Consider the following 21666-nt stretch of genomic DNA (forward strand, 5'->3'; position numbering starts at 1 on the left):
CTCTGGCATTCACTGATAGCAAGTTTAGATCAAGTTGCTTGCCTCCCCACACAGTTACTGCCCTTGTGAAGTGGATTCTTTCAGGGTACCTCCCCACCTTTCTTTAATTCTATTATAGTTTGGTTCTATTATGGTTTCTAATATATTGCTGCTTAACTAGGAGTAAATCCACTGAGTTGTCTCTCCAATACTGTCCAGATTTAGCTTCATATTGAGAAAGAACTGTCACACAGAACAATTTCCAATGGGGCCAATACGTGCCATGTATACATGCTCATGTCCATGATTTTAAGTGGTAATTTTTGAGGTGAGTTTCAAGTCACTGTTGACCCTTAAACTCAGAAGCATGCAAATTACTCAGAGCTTTCTCTCTGTCATCAGCTTTATTTATTATTTTGAAAGCACACATTTCTTATGTGAATCTGTGCAGCCAACAATAAATGCACTAGCAATAACACAGATAAATAACTATAACGGCAACCTGTACATTATGGTTTTGAGGTCTGAGTCAAAGACTCGGAACATTCAAACAAATGCAAATATTATTATTATTATTATTATTTGTTTACATTTATATCCCGCCCTTCTCCGAAGACTCAGGGTGGCTTACATTGTGTAAGGCAATAGTCTCATTTTTAAATCCATGATTTGGTGCTGTGATATAGAGAATATGAGATACTAGCTAAAAAATGTTCTTAACCTGACAGAAAATGTATTGTTGCATTATGTGTGCATCCAACAGAGAAGTCTGATATATTCTGACTTCCTTCCCACATATACTTGCAAATATTTATGTTTATCGAAGAACATTTGCTAATTGCTATTCACTTTACAATTTTATATGAACAAAACATGATATATAAAGTTGCATTAGAATTATTCTTTATATTTTCTTTTTCAAGCAAAAGGCATGATTAGGATAAACAAAAATTATAATTCAGCAAGACTTGATTCCTCTTCAGGTTCCCTCAAGTCATTTCCTGTTGAATTCTTTAGTTCAATTGTTATAATCCCTCATCCAGCAGGGTAAGCAATGAAAGTAGTTGACATTCAACACAACTGGAATTCACAAAATTGAAGATAATGTCTTATAAATTTCCTGGCTATGTAAAATCAGCTTATAATTTTATAATAGAATGGGATCTACTTTTCCTACTGCAGCTAAATGTAATGGTTTTATTTTATCTCCAATGCTCAATAAACTGCTTTTAAAGATGATGGGAGAACTAAATGATGGTATGAGAAACCCTTATGCATTATTTTTTACAAATCCTGGGGAAATGGTGAAATGCCAGGTGGCTGAATGTGTGCAAATGTTGATTCTCTGTTCAAACGGGAAAATCCACCAAACTGCAAACCAAGCAGTTTGTCATCAATATGTGGGAAGATTTTAGAGAAGGCATAAAGCAAACCTTGAAAAATTTTTTATGAGAAATATGTAAGAACAAATCTTGCTTAATTAATTTCATCTCATTTGTTTACTGGATACATTCTTTAATAATTAGAATATATAGACAGGGAGATACTTAATTGGTAGTGATACTTGTGAAGATGATAGTAGATTGCTAACTGTATATAATCCAACATACATAGTTTTATTGCAAAAAAGCAAATACAATTAATGGCTGAGCTACAAAAATATAACTTCCAAATCAAGACAATTAATTGTGCCACTTTATTAGGCTTTATTAGGCTTTTTCAGACCCACATCAGGTATAATGTTTTGTTCAGAGATATTGGAGCATACTCAGAGAAGAGCAACAAAGACGATCAGATAACTAGAAATTAAATCCTATGAACAGAAATTGGAGAAGCTGGATATGTTTAACCTTGAGAAAAAAGAATGATTGAGGGGGGGAAAATAATTGCCCTTTTCAAAGTAAACATTAGAAAAATAGTAAGAACAGTTTGATAATGGAACACCCATTTGGAGATGTGGCATGATCACTTTAATTTGATGAGTTCAACTGCTAAATAACCAGTCTGTAGATCTACATTTGTAGTGATGCAAGAAGCTTAAGTGAAAAGACAAGAATCACGGATCAACTCAATTTAACTATTTTGTTTCTTAACAAATACAAAAGTTATGGCCTCTGCTAACTTCGTCCCTTCTCCCTCTTTCATTCGGTATTTGGATACTCCATTTTGCTGTCTTCTACAGAAGCTTCATCTTTCAGTTGCTGCCGAGCAAACTCCTCAAACACCAGGTCATCTTGGCCACTAATGAAAAGATAAGGATTCTTTGAATATCATATTTTCCTAATATTTGGTATTTGATATTAGGAAAGTCACTCTTTTCTTTTGCCATGTTTAAATGTATAATTTGTCTATTCCAGGAAGAGGGGAATGGGTTGCATCATTGTGGGTACGTACATACTACTAGCAATTTCTATTTCCCAACTGTTCAAAAAGCTGTGATGAATCAAACTAGCAGCATAGGGAACAGAAGAGAAAGGCGCCAGAAGATTGGGCAACTAAAAGATCACCCTCAGTTGAAGAATGAACTGATAAGAAGTTCTGCAAAAGTGCTGTGGAGAGAGGGTGGGGGGGAGAGAAAGGAAGGAAGAAAGGAAGGAAGAGGTTTCCTGCAGTTTGGCTTCCAGTTTTTATGTGATAATATTTTGAGCCAGGGTGATTAGCTGTAAAGGAGTAAAGATTCTCATCCCAGAAGTGCTCTGGGATAGTTCAATAATATGAAAAGCTGTGTAAACTATACTTTATCTGGGGTATCAGCTTTGCACTACTGAAAGGCTGGTCATCTGAAAGTACCCAGAGTGAGCTATTGATACTGATGTCAGAAAGAAATCTGCAACAGAAGTCAAATCTGTCATTTCATTCAACTGAATCCAGAGTTGAAAGATATAAAATAATCAAATACTCAGTTTCTTTGATCGTGGATCCCACATGGAGAGGCCCTTTGATGCATTGTTCTAATAGGAGACTTGGTTTGAATGATGCTTAATTCATTCTTTGTGATTTTCTATAGCTCTTTCTATCCAACACTCAGTGGCCACAGTTCATTCTGGTTTTGTTTGGATTGATGCCCAGAAAGAACAAAATATTGTGTCTATTCAAAGACTTAGATAGATACATAACAATGAAAGGTAGTTTGACAATTGGCTTTTTGAAATAAATTTACCTTAAGATTGGCAATGGTTATCAAGTTACATCTTCAATTTTATGCATATGGTTTATGCACTAGGTTTTGTGAGGTGCACTTTGAGAACTGTTGAGTATACATTTTCTGACATCCTATTCCATGAAACAATAGACCTAGAGATTGTCCTCAACTTATGGCCACAATTGGGACCAGAATTTATGTTGATAAGCAAAGCAGTTGTTAAGTGATCCTCACCCAATTTTATGAATTTTTTTGTTACATTTGTTAAGCAAACCACCACAATTCTTAAGTGAATCACCTGGCTTCCCCCATTGCTTGTCGGGGCTGGCTGAAGGCCAAAAATTATGTTATGTCATGTCATGTCATGTTATATTATTTTGGAAGTTCAACTAAACTCAGAGAAATTTTACTTTGAAATTTGAATCTGAAAAAATTAAGTTCCCACTCATCTTCACCACAGATAATTCAGAAAGTTCTGTCCTGCAGGATACAGAATCAATCTTATCAGCTTCATTCCCACCTTCATGTGAATACTTAAGAGCAGAATAGGAAGAGAAAATGAATGAAATAATTTTTACCTTTCCTTTTCTGTAATCACATTGAAAAAAAGAGAAAGGGAGAGACTTATCTAAACATGCTTCTATAAATATCTGAAGTTAAGAGCAAAAAAGTAAAGAATCTAAATGCCAATATGAGTGAGAAGAAGGTTACAATACAATACATTATTTACGGGACCGCCTGTTGCCACAAACTACCTCCCATCGACCTGTGCGCTCCCATAGAGAGGGTCTCCTCAGGGTGCCGTCAGCCAAACAATGTCAACTGGCGACCCCCAGGGGGAGGGCCTTCTCTGTGGGGGCACCTGCCCTCTGGAATGAACTGCCTCCGGGGTTACGTCAACTCCCTGACCTCCGGACCTTCCGACACGAACTAAAGACCTTTTTGTTTTATCGCGCAGGGCTGGCTTAACGTAATTTTAATATGGGTTTTATTATGATTTTATTATAGTTTTAAATTTTGTTTCAGCATAATTGAATTAGATTTTTAAATTGCTTTTAAGTTTTGTGTAATCTATTTTTATTTGGCTGTGAACCACCCTGAGTCCTTCGGGAGAAGGGCGGTATATAAATTAAATTAATAAATAAATAAAATAAATAAATAAATAAAAAGACAGCACTAGCAATTGATTCTGAATCCCAGAGACACCTGGTGATTTCTTATTATGTGACTGATATATTACTGGGATGGTCTCACAGTAACAGCCAGAAGTCAACATTACTGGAACGTGGAGTTCCTTTTGGCTAGTCACCACTGTTCATTTAAATAGGCTGATCACAGCAGGAGTCTCTCTAGAGTTCTTAAAGCCAGCAAATCAACAGCCAGGTAAAGCTAGGCAGGAAATAAAAAGCATAGTACATCCATTTGTGTGTTTTTGACTCAGTAAATTGCCTTTAAAACATCCAGAAACTGACATTTTGCACGGGCTTAAGTACATTCAACCATCTGTCACTTCAAAATTTTCTGTCTTGGAAATGGGGACCATTAGCAAGTCTAAAAACACCAGGTCCTTGTTGCCACTCTTTGGCTTAATTTAGAGATGTCCTAATAAAGGGAGTGTGGTTGAAAATGCAAATAGTGTTTGCTTTTTCAGTAATTTCTGTGGAAGTTTCTGTGAAAGAGCATGCTTGCTTTAAAAAAACATATTGCAGCCAGTTAACTTTATAATGTTATTTTTAACTTCTATAACTTTAATAAGAGTACAACATACATTAAGTAAACATATGTCAAATTTTCCATTGTTTATCTTCATACCTTCAAGTCTCAAAGCTTGAACTAACACATTGTCACCACAGTAAATCAACCCTTCCTTTTAATATATCTAGGTCATTGTTGCTATTGTTGTTATTATTATTTACTGTAATTTCATACTAGCAAATGCACACTGGCCTCAAAACTTGTGAGAAACATTCACTGCAGTATTATATAAAAATGAGCAAGATTACATGTGTTCATTAACACAATTGACAATCCTAACAGCTAAGCTTGCTGTCTAAGAATTATAAAAGGAATCATACTGAATTCAATAAGGCTAAATTCCGGAAAGTATGTTTTATTAATTTATCTATATTTCCTATTTCTAAACTGCCCATCTCCCTCAGGGACAGGCCCTGTTTCTAAATATGTGATATAAAATGGTTTTTATATTTAAATATTTCATTATCTTTTTATAGCTATGAAATATTATACCTGCTCTATAATTGAATCACAGTTTATATTATTGTTGTTGTTGTTGTTGTTATTGTTATTACTGTTATTACTGTAATTTTCCATAATTAATACCATTAATTATGGGAAATAATTTTAAGGGAAAATATATGAAGGATAAGTATTTCAAAGATTCATGTACAATGGAAGCTTAAATTTCACCAGAACCATAGATAGAGAAGGTCCATGAGTGACCCCATATTTAGGGGGTGAGGCAGAGTGATGGCATATATGTCATGAATATATCCATATTCTTCATCAAATTACACAGGTTCCAGAAAACAGTGGAAGGGTAAATATACAGAATCCAAAATAAATTTGTTTCTCTTGTCAAAGGGAAAATCTACATTTCCACAGAACAAGAAGGCTATCACATCACCCAAGTATCACCAGCAATAAGGGGAAAATAAAACAAGACAAGGAAGTAACTACTTAGTTGCTACCGACCTGCTGTATTGGTCTCGTCTTGCATGGGATGCATCAGACGGAAGGGCAACTCCATGCTCACATCACTTTGAAAACAGGAAAAAAGAGAGGTGATTCAGGATTCCACTGTTCCAAAGCAAAGTCTTATCATTTCTTAGACACCATTCATAAATATTTTCTCCTAATTTTTCACTAGTATTTGAAAACGTAAACTAGATTATGGTACTTTAGAATGGAAGTAATCAGAACCTAAATAAATAAGCAAACTTATATTTTTACACACTATCATAGCTGCCTAAGATTTTAAGTTAGAGTTATTATAATTGTAACCTAGAATATGTGAAATAGGCCCCCTTTCGATCTATTTTTAAATTTTTAAATCACAGTTGAAACCCTAAAGCTGAAAAATGCAAAAACATGGAAATTATTATGTAAAACTCCAGGTATGTGACCCATAAATATTAGCACTGAATGGATATGCAAATATCAGTTTTTAAATATCCTAATATGGAATTCCAAATACAAAAATCCAATACCAAAATCAGTGTTGTGGTGAGTTATAGGCAAAATTTGGTCATGAGTCAGGAACTGTGCCTCACATTTCATAGAACATTCGTCTTTAAATAGTATGCCTTGTCAGTCACCTAGTTAATTAGATAGCTTATATATTAGTGTTTAAAAAAACAAATTTTAGAAAAAAGTACCTACTACACATCAGGGAGGGGGAAGTAAACTCTGACATATTTCAAACAATTAAAAAAGAATCAGGGAAGAGGTTATAGAGGCTTAGCAATGGGAGGGAGCGGAAGTTTTATTTCCCGAAAAAATTGAAAATTGAAATGGATGCAAAGAAGAATGTTTACAAAGAGAAAATCTCTTAAGATTTACCTGGAAGTGAAATCTCCCAGCAGGCTAAAATATAAACAACATTAACTGTACAATGAAACTTACAATATTCCATAGCACACATTCTTAAACTCAGAGAGCACCAGGAATTCCACAGTTCAATTCAGAGCTACATATTGTCTATCAGCACATATTCCTAAACTGGTCAGTCTTATTAAAAGCTGTATATGCAATCCCAAATGGTGAATTGCTTTTTGGAACAATCCAACATTTCCACAATTCAGGTGTTCTTCATTATATTTAGATACATATTCTATCCTCTGTTTTACAATGCAAAATACATACAAAGTACATTTTCCATTTAATCTCCACAATATCATTTGTATGAGTAGACTATAAAGAAATACTGAATGACCCCAATCATCTAGCTGCTAAATGCTGATATTCTATGTCTTTTTGGTCTTTCTTCAGTATCTGATCCATTATACTATGTATTGGCCACCATGTTTGAAGTACCCAAAATCACAATTCAAACACACCTGGGGACCATCCTACGAGAGTGCAGATTTGTGTACTACCTCTTTCTAATACATGATCATACAAGTATACTGAAGCTATTTGATCTTGCTTCACAATACATATTACTTTAAATAATAGTATCCAGACAAATTTAGAGCAACCACTTATACAGTACCAGTTCCTTGGTACTCGATTGCTTCAAAACTCATCAAATCTAATATTCGACACATTCTGACATGAAAATGTTGTTATAGTACTCGTCGTTTGTTTGTTTGATACTTGACATGCTATGATAGGAAAAGGAAGAAAGCTGCGGAGAATGGACAGGAGGTTGGCCATGCTGGGAAGGTCACTGACATAAGAAAAGGGATAGACATGAAGTGCTTTCCGGCTGAAACAAAGAGTCATGTAGTAAGTCACGTAGTTTGTTTGGCATTTGTTATTTTTAGTACTTGTTGCGTGTCCTGGAACCAATTAACAACAAGTACCGAGGAACCACTGTAATTTATTGAATTTGAAAAGGCTGTTTAAAATTGCTCATGCAATTTATCTTTATTTCATAAAAGGCAATAACATCAAATATGTTTGTAATTATAGCATACCAACTCTGATTGCTCTTACCCTGAGACAGTAAGCTTCACCTTGATCTTGTAAGCAACCAGGATCCCTAGAACTGTCCGGTCTATTCCATCTTTTATACTATTGGAATTTAAAAAACAAAACAAAATATTGTGTCATTGCACATTTGCTAAAATAATGTCGTTCCTTAGTGTAACTGTCTCAATTATTATAACATATTCTCATATCCCATATTAATATTTCTACATTTTTAGGAATTTATTCTGGAAAGATGCCAAGCTTAGTTCACTTAAGTATATTAGACACAGTTGCATTTACCGCTTAACACAGCATTCACCATTGTGCTGCTTTTGGATTTATTTGAAATAAAAATTATTTATTTACTAGACCCTTATGTCTATAAAACTACTCACATTATATATATTAGCAGAAAATTCTGACAGTAAAATATTTGACGCATGCAACAAGGGGGTAAAGGGAAAGTGGCTGAATACAAAATGAAACAAAAGTATTTTTCTATACTTCCTCTTCAATTACAGTTAGTGTTCCATTTTTGACTTACATAGTAGTAGAAGCCAGGTTAGTGTCTTCATCCTTTAGTTTCCCATCTAGTGCTATGCCTTTCTTCACTCGATTGTTTGCCAACAAAGGAAGAACAGTTATTATCTTTGTAAGCTTACTGTTTGGTTGGACCTTTTCCCTGAAGAAGAAATAATGCAATTTTAGATCCATTCTGGAAGAATGCATTTTGGCTGTCCTTTCTCAGTCAATTTTTGCCAGGTCAGACAAAGTCAAACTACTGTTGAGGGAGGGCATAGCAGACCTTTTAATTCTGAAGAACAAACTCTTAATAGACTCCAAAAGAAATCAAGAAACTATACAATGCTTTATTCACACATAAACTATACACTAAACTATACTGCTCTAAAATGTAGTTCGTTCTGCTCTGGCTTGACATAATAAATGAATTCAGCCAATGTTTTGTAGCTAACGTATCTTAGCAGTATGTATGTATGTATGTATGAGTGCATTTTGGCTTATTTGGTATAATAGTTAAAACAAATCATGGGAAGAGATAATACAGGTAGGGCTATCATATCTGGGCTGCAAAATTTCAGATAACCATGAAATAGCAGCAAAGAATTAGAGCTTTTGGAATATTTTGGCTACCATCCCATGGTCATCTGGGGATTTACAGCCCAGCCCAATTTTGTTAGCCCTAGATATGTGAACCCAGTTAATATAAAATTTTTAATCTCTATGTTGCAGAGTCAAAGAGTTAATAGGGTGCAAAGGAAAACAATAATAACAACAAGGAGCCTAAAGCACAGTGCACTTACTCTGACTCTTCAAGAGCCACTGTCTTGGTATAGAAGTCACTAGAGTATAATATCACATTGGCAACTTGTTCTACTGAAGAAGGAATTAAATAAAAAATTATCAAATAAATAACAGAAAGAAGAATGGGATCTAGGATATTTTTCAGCATTGCCCAATAAGGATAATTATTCAGGATCAAGGATATTAGGCAGCTGTTGCTTCTTTTTGAGGTTCAAACACACCTTTCTTACAGAATGATACACATTTTACTTTGCAGAATGGGCATAACATCTAGTATTTATATGATACTGGATGATCTTAAGGAAAAAAGGGAGTGGGGATAGGCAATCACCAGGAAATCCCAGGTCATCATCATCAGGATGAAGGCAGATACAAACTACTTTCATATTAAGTCTACACATGGATATGTAGAATATTTAGTAATTGAGTTGAGCTCAACTCAAGGGATTTTTTAATCTTTTAAAATACAATATAAATAGCAGTTCTTATAAATTTGACTCTGCCAAGTAGACCAGACTAGGAAACCAAGGTTATAAATGCTAATACTTTTATAAGACAATAACAGAATTTTGCAAGTTTGAATGCATCTCTTCCCTCCCTCCCTTTATCCTCAAGAAAATGAGGGAAGGTCAAGTCTGAGATGCTTTCTCAAATTACATTTCTGCTTCAGATTTGCAATTCTTCCTCCTGTTTTTCAAGATAACTTGTTACCACCCATTACAGAAACTATTTACATGGATAACATGTTATAACTCTTTCAATCAAGGTGCTGTATTAAGCCAATAATAAAGATGAGGACAGAATTGGAATTACTATCTAACAGGCTAGGAAAAAAACAAGAGGGCCAACATCGGACTTGTTTGTCAAAAATGAGTATTATACCTGACACAGTGATCTTCTTAACCGTTTTTTCTGTATTATTTATCACTGTCACTGTAACATGGATTGGTTCACCATGATAAAACACCTGGAAGAATTTGATTAGTTTAGCAAAAAGTTCATTACACAGTATTTTTTACATCTAGTTTTGTGAAGTAGCATAGTCAGACAGAAACAAAATGATTATTCTTCTCTACATCTCTTGAATTTACTAATTTATCATATTAGTAAGTCAAGAACACCTCACCTCTTTACTGAGGCAAGCTTTCAAGTGCAATGGCTTCTTGGACAGGAAAAACTGCCAGGTAGTCTCTGCATGAGGCTGAGGTCCTGCTACTTCTGGAGCATATTGGACTTTGCGTATAAGCAGGCATACAGAATGTCTAAGGGTAGAAATTGGGTTTAGTAGCAATAGCACTTAGACTTATATACCACTTCACAGTGCTTTATAGCCCTCTCTAAACGGCTTACAGAATCAGCCTATTGCCCCCAACAATCTGGGTCCTCATTTTACCGACCTTGGAAGGATGGAAGGCTGAGGCAACCTTGAGAGCCAAAACATAAGTAATTAAACTCTATTATTAGTGATTATGGAAGCCACATAAAGATGAAGAAAACAGCATCTGGATAGCAGCAATCATTGACAGCAGTTATTGTTGTAGGATCCGTAGTTACACGAGGCAGTACCCTCTGAGTTATGTATGAGGTAACAGCAATGTTGCTGATCTTTCTTTCAGCAGAAAAGAGGGCATGTTGACTTCCTTTTTGTTCCTACATTTTCAAGGCTGTATCTCACATACAGTAAAGAAGTTGAGATGGAAAAGGTATAGAAAAGAGGAAAATAATAAGGGGGCTAGAACAAGGCATTTTATCCAGTATGTTTTCTTTTTACAAATGACATGTTTCATTTTTTTTCATCTCCATCTCCTGATTTTGATAGTTGAATATAAAATAAGATCTATCTTTTCTATGTTTGTCAGCTTTTCCAGTTTTAGTCAATTCTTTTTCAAAGAAACAAGATATTACCTCTTGAGAATCCTTTCTTTTGGATCATCTGTAGAAAAAGCTTTGATCTCAAAGTCCACTCCACAGCACTATACGAAAAGGATGAGGAGACAAACAGTTGAAACAATAAATTCTTGTTGCTGAATGTATTAAACATCTGTGTATGAAAGAATTCACATTTTGAAATTCAAAAATCTGCCCATCCGAAATTTCAATATAAAAATCATTCTTAATGTTTTCTTCAATGTATGTATGTATGTTATTTTTCTAATCTTACTTTTTGTATATCTTTTTTTAAAAAACCAAACAGAAACTTCTGATGGCAATCCACTATTTTCCATACATACCTGATTGGTCTGTGATACAGTTGGAAAATAGTATTTGAGGATCATTGTCTTGTTTTATTCCACTATAATTGTTCAGGAGAACAAGGAAAGGCATAGTTCTCTCATACATACAAACGTATTTGCTCACTCACAACAATATTATTTGTTTCTATGGTTTTTAACTATTTTAATAAATACTGGTGTTGTTTTGATCCCAAACCAAACATATGCCTTCCCCTTTAAAAAAGTTTTTAAAAAATTTAAAAATCAGAAATAATTTAAGCTTTGTATGGTGGCTTGAATCCTAGATGTTTTTAAGTTTGAAAATACAATAGTGTTTTTAGGGAAGGCTGATCCTTCAGATTTTTTTTTTTGTAGAGGTTTGTATTGTGCAATAATTTACAGAAGGTTGAGACAAGATTTAGACATTGTCACCATTTTTTCCAAGTAATTATCTGCATTTTTTCTTAATATCAAAAACCCGTTAAGGATGAAAAGATGAAACAAATGCAATGTCTTTTGAAAAGCAACACTAAGAGCTGTGCATTTAAAAGCACTTCTTGGTCTTGTATTTTATTCTATATGATCACAATTTACTTAATTTCTTAATACAAAACATTGCAATGCGTGCGCTCAATTCTCACCTTTTCAACTTCATGGGGAGCTGGCTGCAGACACACTGAGCAAGGCAGATAATCTGGAAACTGTAAGGGAATAGAAAACAATGCAGTGACATAAAGCATTTTGATGGCAATGTCTTTCATTGCCGTAGCAGCAGGAGGAGGAGAACTCCCCCCCTTTCATACAACTTTCCAAAAATGCCCCATGTAATTTTTTTTTACTAGTGATTTACTAGAGTCATTTATCATCAGCCAGCCATCACTGTGGTGATACATAACTAATGAAGGCAAGTTTTACTTTGCTTGAGTGAGCTAAGTGGGTGGGTGACACTATAAATCAAGAAACAACTTCAATGTTCTGTTTTTAAAATGCTGTTTAAAAACTTAGATGTTCTTAAACTTAGGTGTTATTCTTAAATATTTACTTATCTATCAAATTTGGAAACTACTCATCTCAGTCACAGAGTGATCCTGAGTGGTATACAATTGAAACATAAAATTATACATTTATTTGTAAGTATTATTAGACATATAATGGATATATCACCAATATTTGCTGGAATATAATAGGAATAATTGTTCAACTCATTTGGAAGGTATCAGGTCTGGAAAGGCTGCTGTGGGACGAAATTACTTTTTCGAATTAGGGATGAATAGATATCTGTGAACCTAGGTTGCATATACACAAAAACCCTCTAAGAACCCATATCATAGTTGCAAATTGGGAAATGAACCAAAAGGAATAATGATTCAGAATACTCACAGTTAATACAAAGGGGTATGCATTTTCCCCCAGTTTATTTATCAGGCTTTCCTGCAAAGTAGTGAGGGGTCCTGGTTTGTCTAGTGATGGATAAATCTGTACTCTGTGAAAGTACAGATCCTTTCTAAAAGTCAGGCCTATAATATCAATATCTTCTGGCCCATATCGAAAGGCACACGTGAGTGTTACATATACTAGGAAAAGCATATAGAAAATGTTATAGATACCAAAAGTTAAAAACATAAACATCATTAGTTGTGTAGAAAAGTCTCTTGCTCATTAGTTTAACTATTTACAAGCTAAGTCCTTTCAGCAACAAAAACTAGACTGTGTTTGCCCATATCAACAAAAGCTGGTTAGAAAAAGCCAGTTTCATTTTCTGGCTGCAGTTACTGATTACTTTTTCTTAAGTAAAACTGCAGGATGAGAATAAGGCAAGGGAGAAGAAAGGATATAATTTGTAATTAGCAGCTGATAAAGCATATACTTTGCCAGATAACATCTTCAGGGAAACTTTGAAAGACCCTTGTTTAAAACCACAGAGGGTAGCTTTTCTATGTCAAAGAAAGGATGAGTTGACCAATGGGCCTTATCAACAAGAAAGCCACCTAATTGTATAAGAGTTTAGTTGGAAACTTCAGCTAGAGTGAGTGTGATAGTGAGTGGCAAAATGGATTTAGTGGCAGTATTTGATTTAATTAGGATCTATCTATCTAGCATTTATCACTATTGTCATTTAAATAACGTCATTAAATACTAACCTGTTTTATATATTAAGTTAACTCATGATAAATGAATAAAAATTTGCTGAATCACCCACAGTTGGCTGATTCACTGATAATGCTGACAATAAATATTACAAACTACAATGTTGGAACAGAATGGATAACTCTGGCAGTCTTATTATCATTATTTCATTTTTCATTTCATTTCATTTATTAAATTTTTATACCGCCCTTCTCCCGCAGGACTCAGGGCGGTGTACAGGCAAATAAAAACAAACAAGACACTATATATAAAATATAAAATTAAAAAACTTATTATAATTTGCCTAAAAATTTAAAAAACTATAAAAAACTAAAACCCCGTTTAAAATTAATAATAACTATAAAATCCATAAAAATTAACCCAGCCCCGCGCGAATAAAAAGATGTGTCTTCAGTTCATGCTAAAGGTCCAAGGTCAGGTATTTGGCGAAACCCGGGAAGTTCGCTCCAGAGTGTGGAGCCCCACAGAGAAGGACCTTCCTGGGGCCGCCAGCCGACATTGCTTGGCGGACGGCACCCTGAGAAGTCCCTCTCTGTGAGAGCGTACGGGTCGGTGGGAGGCATATGGTAACAGTAGGCGGTCCCGTAAGTACCCAGGCCCTAAGCCATGGAGCGCTTTAAAGGTCATAACCAAAACCTTAAAGTGCACCCGAAAAGCCACAGGAAGCCAGTGCAGTCTGCGCAGGAGAGGTGTTACATGGGAGGTACGCGACACTCCCTCTATCACCCGCGCAGCTGCATTCTGGACTAGCTGAAGCCTTCGAGTGCACCTCAAGGGGAGCCCCATGTAGAGAGCATTACAATAATCCAAGCGAGAGGTAACGAGTGCGTGAGTGACTGTGCACAAGGCATCCCGATCAAGGAAGGGGCGCAACTGCCGAACCAGGCGAACCTGGTGGAAGGCCCCCCTGGAGACGGCCGTCAGATGATCTTCAAACGACAGCCGCTCATCCAGGAGGACCCCTAAGTTGCGCACCCTATCCTTTGGGGCCAATAACTCGCCTCCAACAGTCAGCTGCAGCTGCAGCTGACTGAATCGAGATGCCGGCATCCACAGCCACTCCGTCTTGGAGGGATTGAGCTTGAGCCTGTTTCTCCCCATCCAGACCCGTACGGCTTCCAAACACCGGGACAGCACTTCAACAACTTCATTGGGGTGACCTGGGGTGGAGAAGTACAGCTGAGTGTCATCAGCGTACTGATGGTACTTCACCCCAAAGCCACTGATGATCTCACCCAACGGCTTCATGTAGATGTTGAACAGAAGGGGCGAGAGAATCGACCCCTGCGGCACCCCACAAGTGAGGGCCCTCGCGGTCGACCTCTGCCCCCCTGTCAACACCGTCTGCGACCGGTCGGAGAGATAGGAGGAGAACCACCGATAAACGGTGCCTCCCACTCCCAATCCCCCCAGCCGGCGCAGCAAGATACCATGGTCGATGGTATCAAAAGCCGCTGAGAGGTCTAATAGGACCAGGGCAGAGGAATAACCCCTGTCCCTGGCCCTCCAGAGATCATCCACCAATGCGACCAAAGCTGTCTCCGTGCTGTAACCGGGTCGGAAGCCGGACTGGAACGGGTCTAGATAGACGGATTCTTCCAGGTATTGGGGTAGCTGACGCGCCACAGCACTCTCTACAACCTTCGCAACGAAGCGAAGGTTGGAGACTGGCCGATAATTTCCCAAAATAGCCGGGTCCAAAGAGGGCTTCTTAAGGAGGGGTCTCACCACCGCCTCTTTCAAGGCGGCAGGGAAAACCCCTTCCAACAAAGAAGCATTTATAATCCTCTGGAGCCAGCCTCGTGTCACCTCCTGAGTGGCCAGCACCAGCCAGGAAGGACACGGATCCAATAAACATGTAGTGGCGGAGCCTCCCACCAACCTGTCCACGTCCTCGGGAGCCACAGGGTCAAATTCATCCCAAACAGACTCAACAAGACGTGCCTCCTCTCCCTCGCTTGGATCATCCCAATTTCGGTCCAGACCATCCCGGAGCTGAGCGATTTTGTCATATAGATAACCACTAAACTCCTCGGCACGTCCCTGTAACGGGTCATCCCGCACCTCCTGATGAAGGAGGGAACGGGTCACCCGAAACAGGGCGGCCGGGCGGTTATCTGCCGACGCAATGAGGGTGGAGGCGAGGAACGCCGCCTCCTCATTGCCACTAGGTAGGTCCTAGAATAGGACCTAACTAGTGTCCGATCAGCTTCGGAATGACTGGACCTCCAAGTGCTCTCTAGGCGTCTTCTCCGGCGTTTCATCTCTCAGCCTCGGAGAACCAAGGGGCCAGACGAGATCTGCGCCGGGTCAGAGGTCGCAAAGGCACGACACGGTCCAAGGCCCAGCCGCGCCTGTTCCCAGGCCGCAACTAGTTCCTCAGTCGAGCCGTGGGCCAGATCCTCAGGGAATGGCCCAAGCTCCGTCAGGAACCTCTCAGGGTCCATCAGGCGCCTGGGACGGAACCAACGTACAGGTTCCGTCTCCCTGCGATGGTGGGCGGCGGTTTGGAAGTCCAGGCGAAGGAGAAAATGATCTGTCCATGACATTGGTTCTGTTACTAAATCGCCTAATATCAGATCATTTAACCACTGACCAGAGATATAAATCAGATCCAGCGTGCCTCCCCATGTGCGTGGGGCCATCATTTACTCGAATCAGGTCCAAGGCCGTCATGGAAGCCTGGAACTCCCGAGCTGCAGTCGATGATAAGCCAGCTGATGGCAAGTTGAAATCCCCCATAACTATCAGTCTGGGGGTCTCAACTGCCGCAGTGGCAAATAACTCCAGCAGCTCGGGCAGGGCTGTGGTCACGTAGCAAGGAGCCAGGTACGTGATCAACAAGCCCAACTGTTTCCTATGGCCCCACCTCACATAGAGGATTCACAGCCGGCAATCTGAGGAACAGTGGCCTCCTCGGCTCTAGATCTTCCTTAATGACAACCGCCACCCTCCACCCCTACCGTGGCGCCTCGGCTGATGGAATGCACGGAAACCTGGGGGGCACAGTTCAACGAGGGGAACCCCCCCCTCTGGCCCCAACCAGGTCTCCGTAATGGCCATAAGGTCCGCGGACTCCCCCTGAATAAGATCACAAATCAAGGGGGCTTTATTTGCCACGGACCGGGCATTACATAACATCAACCGAAAATCCAGGCTCTGAGGATCATGGCCGCCTGAGGAACGGGTAGGGACTAAGGGGCCGGAGCACGTGACCGTTTTCAGACATCGAACACGTGCTCCCCACACTCGATATGCCCCCCCCCTCCGCCATATCTGCCTCTCCCACTTACCGTACAGATTGAACCACCCTCTAGTCCTCTCAGTAATATAAGATTCCCAGAACTGTGGGTAAATTCCAGATGACCATTAGATGTCAGCAGAATTTAGAAGCAATGTTCTAACTCTTCACTGCTAAGTACTGACACCAGTACTGTCTGGTGTTTGACAGAAAGGAAATCTAACTTATTAGTGTCTAATGAATTATTGATTGAAATAACATTTGAGAGTAGAATAATTATAGATCTTTTTTCATAGCAGAATTCTTAAGCACCTTCAAAAATACCAGTCATCATCAGCTTTGGATGACAGAGTCAATTGACACAAATCCGGAATCATTCTAATTTTGAATCATATTAATACTTTAAGAAGCGATTAAGTGTTCTGACCTTTTTTCTCCTTCACAATATCAGGATCCACCAATACAACTCCATCTAAATGAAGAAGAGATGATAATAAATTCCTCAAATTACTAAAAAGATCAAAGTAGAAACTTGCAACTTGGACTCACCCACAGATTCCACAGATTCCACATGATCAATGAAATCTCGCTTTCCTAAGTAGATTGTAACCTGAAGGATGGAATGATTGAACAAAACTACAGTTCAATAAATCAGTTTAAGGATGCTATACCATTGCTGTTGGTATAAAAGTAAAAGTAAAAAGGGCAGTTTAGATACCTTTCTTAATTTGATACATTTATAGTGGCACTTTCCTCTATAAACTCAGTATGGCTAATCATGTAAATCAAAATAGTAACTTAGCCAGTTGAAAAAGATCCCTTAATAAGTTGCAAGTTGAAATGCAATAAAATTTTGATTATCCAGATGTGGAAGTGAAAGAGCTCTTACAATTAAAACAACTATTCATAAAATCATTTTGAGAGTTGAGTTTGTCTAGCTCAGAATGGTTGTATCTCTTAAATAATTTGTTTAATTTTTGCATCAGAAGTATTTTCCTTTCAAGTACAAAGAGTGCACAATAGGATTTGATTATGCATTTGTCAAGACAAAAGAAAGAATTTGAATGGATTGACTAGAACACATTTTACTTTCTACTCGGGGCCAAGTTACATTGGAGATTAAATGTATATTTATTATATTAATGTATCAATACATTTCAGAATTGCTGTTGAGAGTCACTGCAACTACAACATATTGAAAAGTTTAATATTTCTCTTCCTGAACAAAATTGAGATGAGGATAGATGGCCTATGCCTGCATTCTTACCAACAAGTTTTAATTGACTCCAATTGTTATGAAAATAGCTCCCTTCTACATCTACTCAGTATTTTCAAACTTTATAATTTTAAGATGTATAAATTTTAACTCTCAGAATTTGCCAGCCAGTATGCTATTTGCTACTGCAATTAAAATGAGTTTTTCTCAGCTTCAGCAATTTTAAGATGTGTGGCTTTCAACTTCCACAATTTCCTCATGCTGGCTGGGGGCAGTGGGGGGTTCTGGGAGTTCAAGTCTATAAAATCCATACAGTTCTGAGGCTGACAAACACCACTGTAAAATATTATTTGCTGTTATATGATTTCTCGTGGTCCTGTCAGTTTGGCTGCTGCATTTTATTTCATTACCTGACTAAAGAAGTTCACTGGTTACTTTGCTGAGGAAAGACCGTCTCCTCACCTCATTTCAAAAATATTTCTTCAAGAAAGTTTTTTGCTGTCCCTGTTATAATGTAGATTAACTGTGTGGTGGTTAAAATGCTGACTGTATTTAAGATGCAGACTATTCCCTGTTTAAATCTTAGCACAAAGTGTTTTTAATTATCATTTTTCTTTATCTGACTTCCTTATTTTGCTTTGGACTTTAAAAAATTGAATCATGGTACACCATTTCATTTTTTCTTAAGTCACTTGGGCTACATAAGTTATTTTAAAAAAAAATATGCCAGGAAAAATAGGGAGATAAGGGAAATGAACATAGCTGGTAGAACACTGCAGGAAAATTATTTAGCGGGAGAACATGGTAGCTACAGTGCACACAGAATCCTTTTCAAGATGTTGCCAAACAATTTCAGTTGGGACAGATTTTTTAAAAAGCTGGTTTGGGCTTAAACTGCCTTGAGCAACTTAATAATGCAATACATTATACAGTGCGGCCTTAGTATAACTATAGCTTGATCTCTAAAGAGGCAAATATATATCAAATCCCTACCTGGTTTCAATCTCACATTCTTACAGGTACATAGTATTTAATGCTAAATACTTACAGCTTTGTCATGTGATATCTTCTTGTAGATAGCATGCCTTTTAGTGGTTCTGACATGCTTCACAGAGATGTCAGAGATTGAGTGATGCCTTGAAGCATCAGTGCAGCTCATATTACCTGGTAAGGATTAAATGGTCCTACCTCAAGAAATTTTTAGATCAGCACCAGGGGATGAATAGTCAAACTGTAAGATCTACAAACAAACAATGAATTTGAATGTAAACATTTTAAATAATATTGTCTGATATTGTCATACAATAACCTATTAATCCTAAATTTAGGAAGTTGCCCATTGCATTAGGCCTCTAAAGGTCTGGATTACAACTTTTTAAATTTCTTTCAGAATTCTCCATTGCTGTGGATCCTGTCAGTAAAGGAATTCCAGTTGGCAGGGTTCAGAAGAAAAGCCTTCTCTGACGAGACCCCTGCCCTTTTGAACATCTTGCGCTCTGGAGTGAGTTTGGTTCCCACCCTCCTAACTTTCCAAAAGAGTCTGAAGACCTGGCTCTGCCAGGTTGTTTGGGGCCCCAGTGGGGGAATATTATACTAGTGGTAGTGGATCCCACCTTCCCCACCCCCCCAGAATTTTACACTCCCCCCACATACATATAAAATTGTGGTTGTATTGTATGCCTTGCAGCAAGATGGATGGCAAACACATTTAATAAACAAACAAATAAATGTATTTGAAAGCAACAGAATGAGGAAGAATTGTCAGAAAGAGCTTTGTACATAAATGCTTTCTTTCTGTTCCTTCCATTTTTACTTTCAGAAATGATGTGTTCTTGAGATCAATATAAATAAACTATGTCATATACTCTGAAGATTTCATACTTTATTTCATACCACAACTGAGCCAAAAATTTCCATTGCTAAGAGTTATTAAGTGAGTTTTGCCCCATTTTAATGATGTTTTATGCCACAGTTCTTAAGCGAATCACTGTAGTAAATCATGAGGTCATTAAACAAATCTGGCTTCCTCCATTGACTTTACTTGTCAGAATCTGGCTGGGAAGGTTACAAATGGTGTTCACATGATCCTGGGATAGTGCAACTGTCATAAATACATGCCAGTTGCCAAGAGCTGTGACCATGGGGATGCTACAATGATTGTAAGTGTGAAAAGCAGTCATAAATCACTTTTTTCAGTGCCATTGTATCTTTAAATGGTCACTAAATGAATAGTTGTAAATCAAGGACTACGTGTATACTGATTTGCAATTCTTTAATTTTTTTTTTACAATGAGAATTTTCTATGAAGGTTATTATGTCTTAGCTTCCTCCATCTTGCAACGTATTATAATTGACATTTCTTTTACTAATATATGAGCGGAACATAACTAACAAACAGTATCCTAGTTCAGTTCCTCATAAAGAGATTCCTAATTTATTTTTTATTTATTTGTATCTTGCCTTTACTTTTTTTTGTAAATAACTCAAGGCAGCAAACCTATCCAACGCAACATCCACCTTCCCCCCCCCACAACAACAACCTTGTGAGGTGAGTTGGGTTGAGAGAAAAGCAGGACTAGAATTCAGGGTCTCCTGCTTTCTAGCCTTAATCATTACCAAACTTGTATGCTTGCCACAATTTTTCAAATGATTGTTAGGAATAAAAATCAGAGAACCATGAAATTTCTCCTCAGTGCCTTTTCTGTGTAAAAGCTAATGTCCACTTGGTTTGCCCTAAACTCCAATTAATTCAGATGTAGTTACATTGAACTCAGTCCTATATGAGACAATATATATTTGCAGTTCTAAATTACTTTGCTTCTTACCAAATTGTAATTATTTAAATTATGTATTTGGGGATTTATTGTAGACTAGGTAGTTGTGTAGCATCCCATATTTCTGCTGATTTGTCTTACCTTACAAAACGTTTTAAATGAGAAATACAAAACTCAAAGCAACAATTTTCATCACATTATCTGTCAATAATAACCAATAATATATGGATAAAATAACAACATACTGTTGCCATACTTTACTGTTTTAGGTTCAGGAATTCAGATGTTTTGAACAACTTATCTTACCTTTTTCCTATGGAAACTATTAGCAAAATTTATTTTTCAATTATTAATATTCTTTCTTTATCGATGATTACAATTCAGTTCATTGTTATGCCAATAAAAATATATTCCAGCTGTTCACCTTAGTCTTGAGAATGCAGATTAAGGCTGAACCATCAATGCATTTTCAAAATGCTTCTGCAGTTACAATGACATGTTAGCTCTCATTTTCCCAAGGTGGAAGCAATTGTTGAATAAATGACAAAATTTCTTGTGCAATTCTGAAATATGTTCCATACTATAGCATTAGGATCGATGCATTGGATAAATTACATGCATTGAACAAAAACTATAGAGTAACTAAATGCACATTCTGTTAGGAATTGTTTCACTTCATTCAACAGGTCATACTGATACTTAGGATTGCAGTCTTTAAGTGGCCAAAGCTGCAAGAAAAAATAAATTTACCTGTAAATGCTCCAAATCCCTCAGCAATTCCAGAGAACAGAGTTTCAGAGAACAGAGTTATAAGATAAAAATCTATCCCAAATAACAAATTTACAGGATCCAGGCAGGGGAAAAAAAGTTTGATCTCCTTGCTACAGATGAAGTATTACCTCCTTTAGAGCCTAGGCTGGCAATTTGTAGGCGCTCTGTAAATCAGATTTGGTGCTTAGGTGGAGCCAAATTTCCAT

General features: G+C 37.4%; 1 protein-coding gene across 2 annotated transcripts; it reads right to left on the minus strand.

Annotated features, from left to right (window-relative positions):
• Positions 1 to 487: 487 nt before the first annotated feature.
• SAG (S-antigen visual arrestin) lies at positions 488 to 19110 on the minus strand. Of its 2 annotated transcripts, XM_058187295.1 has the most exons (14): positions 18964 to 19110; positions 17249 to 17309; positions 17127 to 17171; positions 12691 to 12884; positions 11952 to 12011; positions 11003 to 11070; positions 10224 to 10359; positions 9980 to 10064; positions 9097 to 9169; positions 8319 to 8456; positions 7799 to 7876; positions 5834 to 5898; positions 3700 to 3709; positions 488 to 2220 (listed from the first exon to the last, which is right to left on the minus strand). In XM_058187295.1, the coding sequence occupies exons 1-14, from the start codon at positions 19072 to 19074 to the stop codon at positions 2121 to 2123; spliced, it is 1224 nt and encodes a 407-aa protein (XP_058043278.1). In that variant the 5' UTR covers positions 19075 to 19110; the 3' UTR covers positions 488 to 2120. The 2 variants fall into 2 exon arrangements, with proteins under 2 accessions (XP_058043278.1, XP_058043276.1); XM_058187293.1 differs by lacking the exon at positions 3700 to 3709 and having other exon boundaries at positions 490 to 2220.
• Between the last annotated feature and the right edge of the window lie 2556 nt (positions 19111 to 21666).

This window comes from Ahaetulla prasina, chromosome 6 (assembly GCF_028640845.1).
Source record: "Ahaetulla prasina isolate Xishuangbanna chromosome 6, ASM2864084v1, whole genome shotgun sequence".
NCBI classification, from domain to species: Eukaryota; Metazoa; Chordata; class Lepidosauria; order Squamata; family Colubridae; genus Ahaetulla; species Ahaetulla prasina.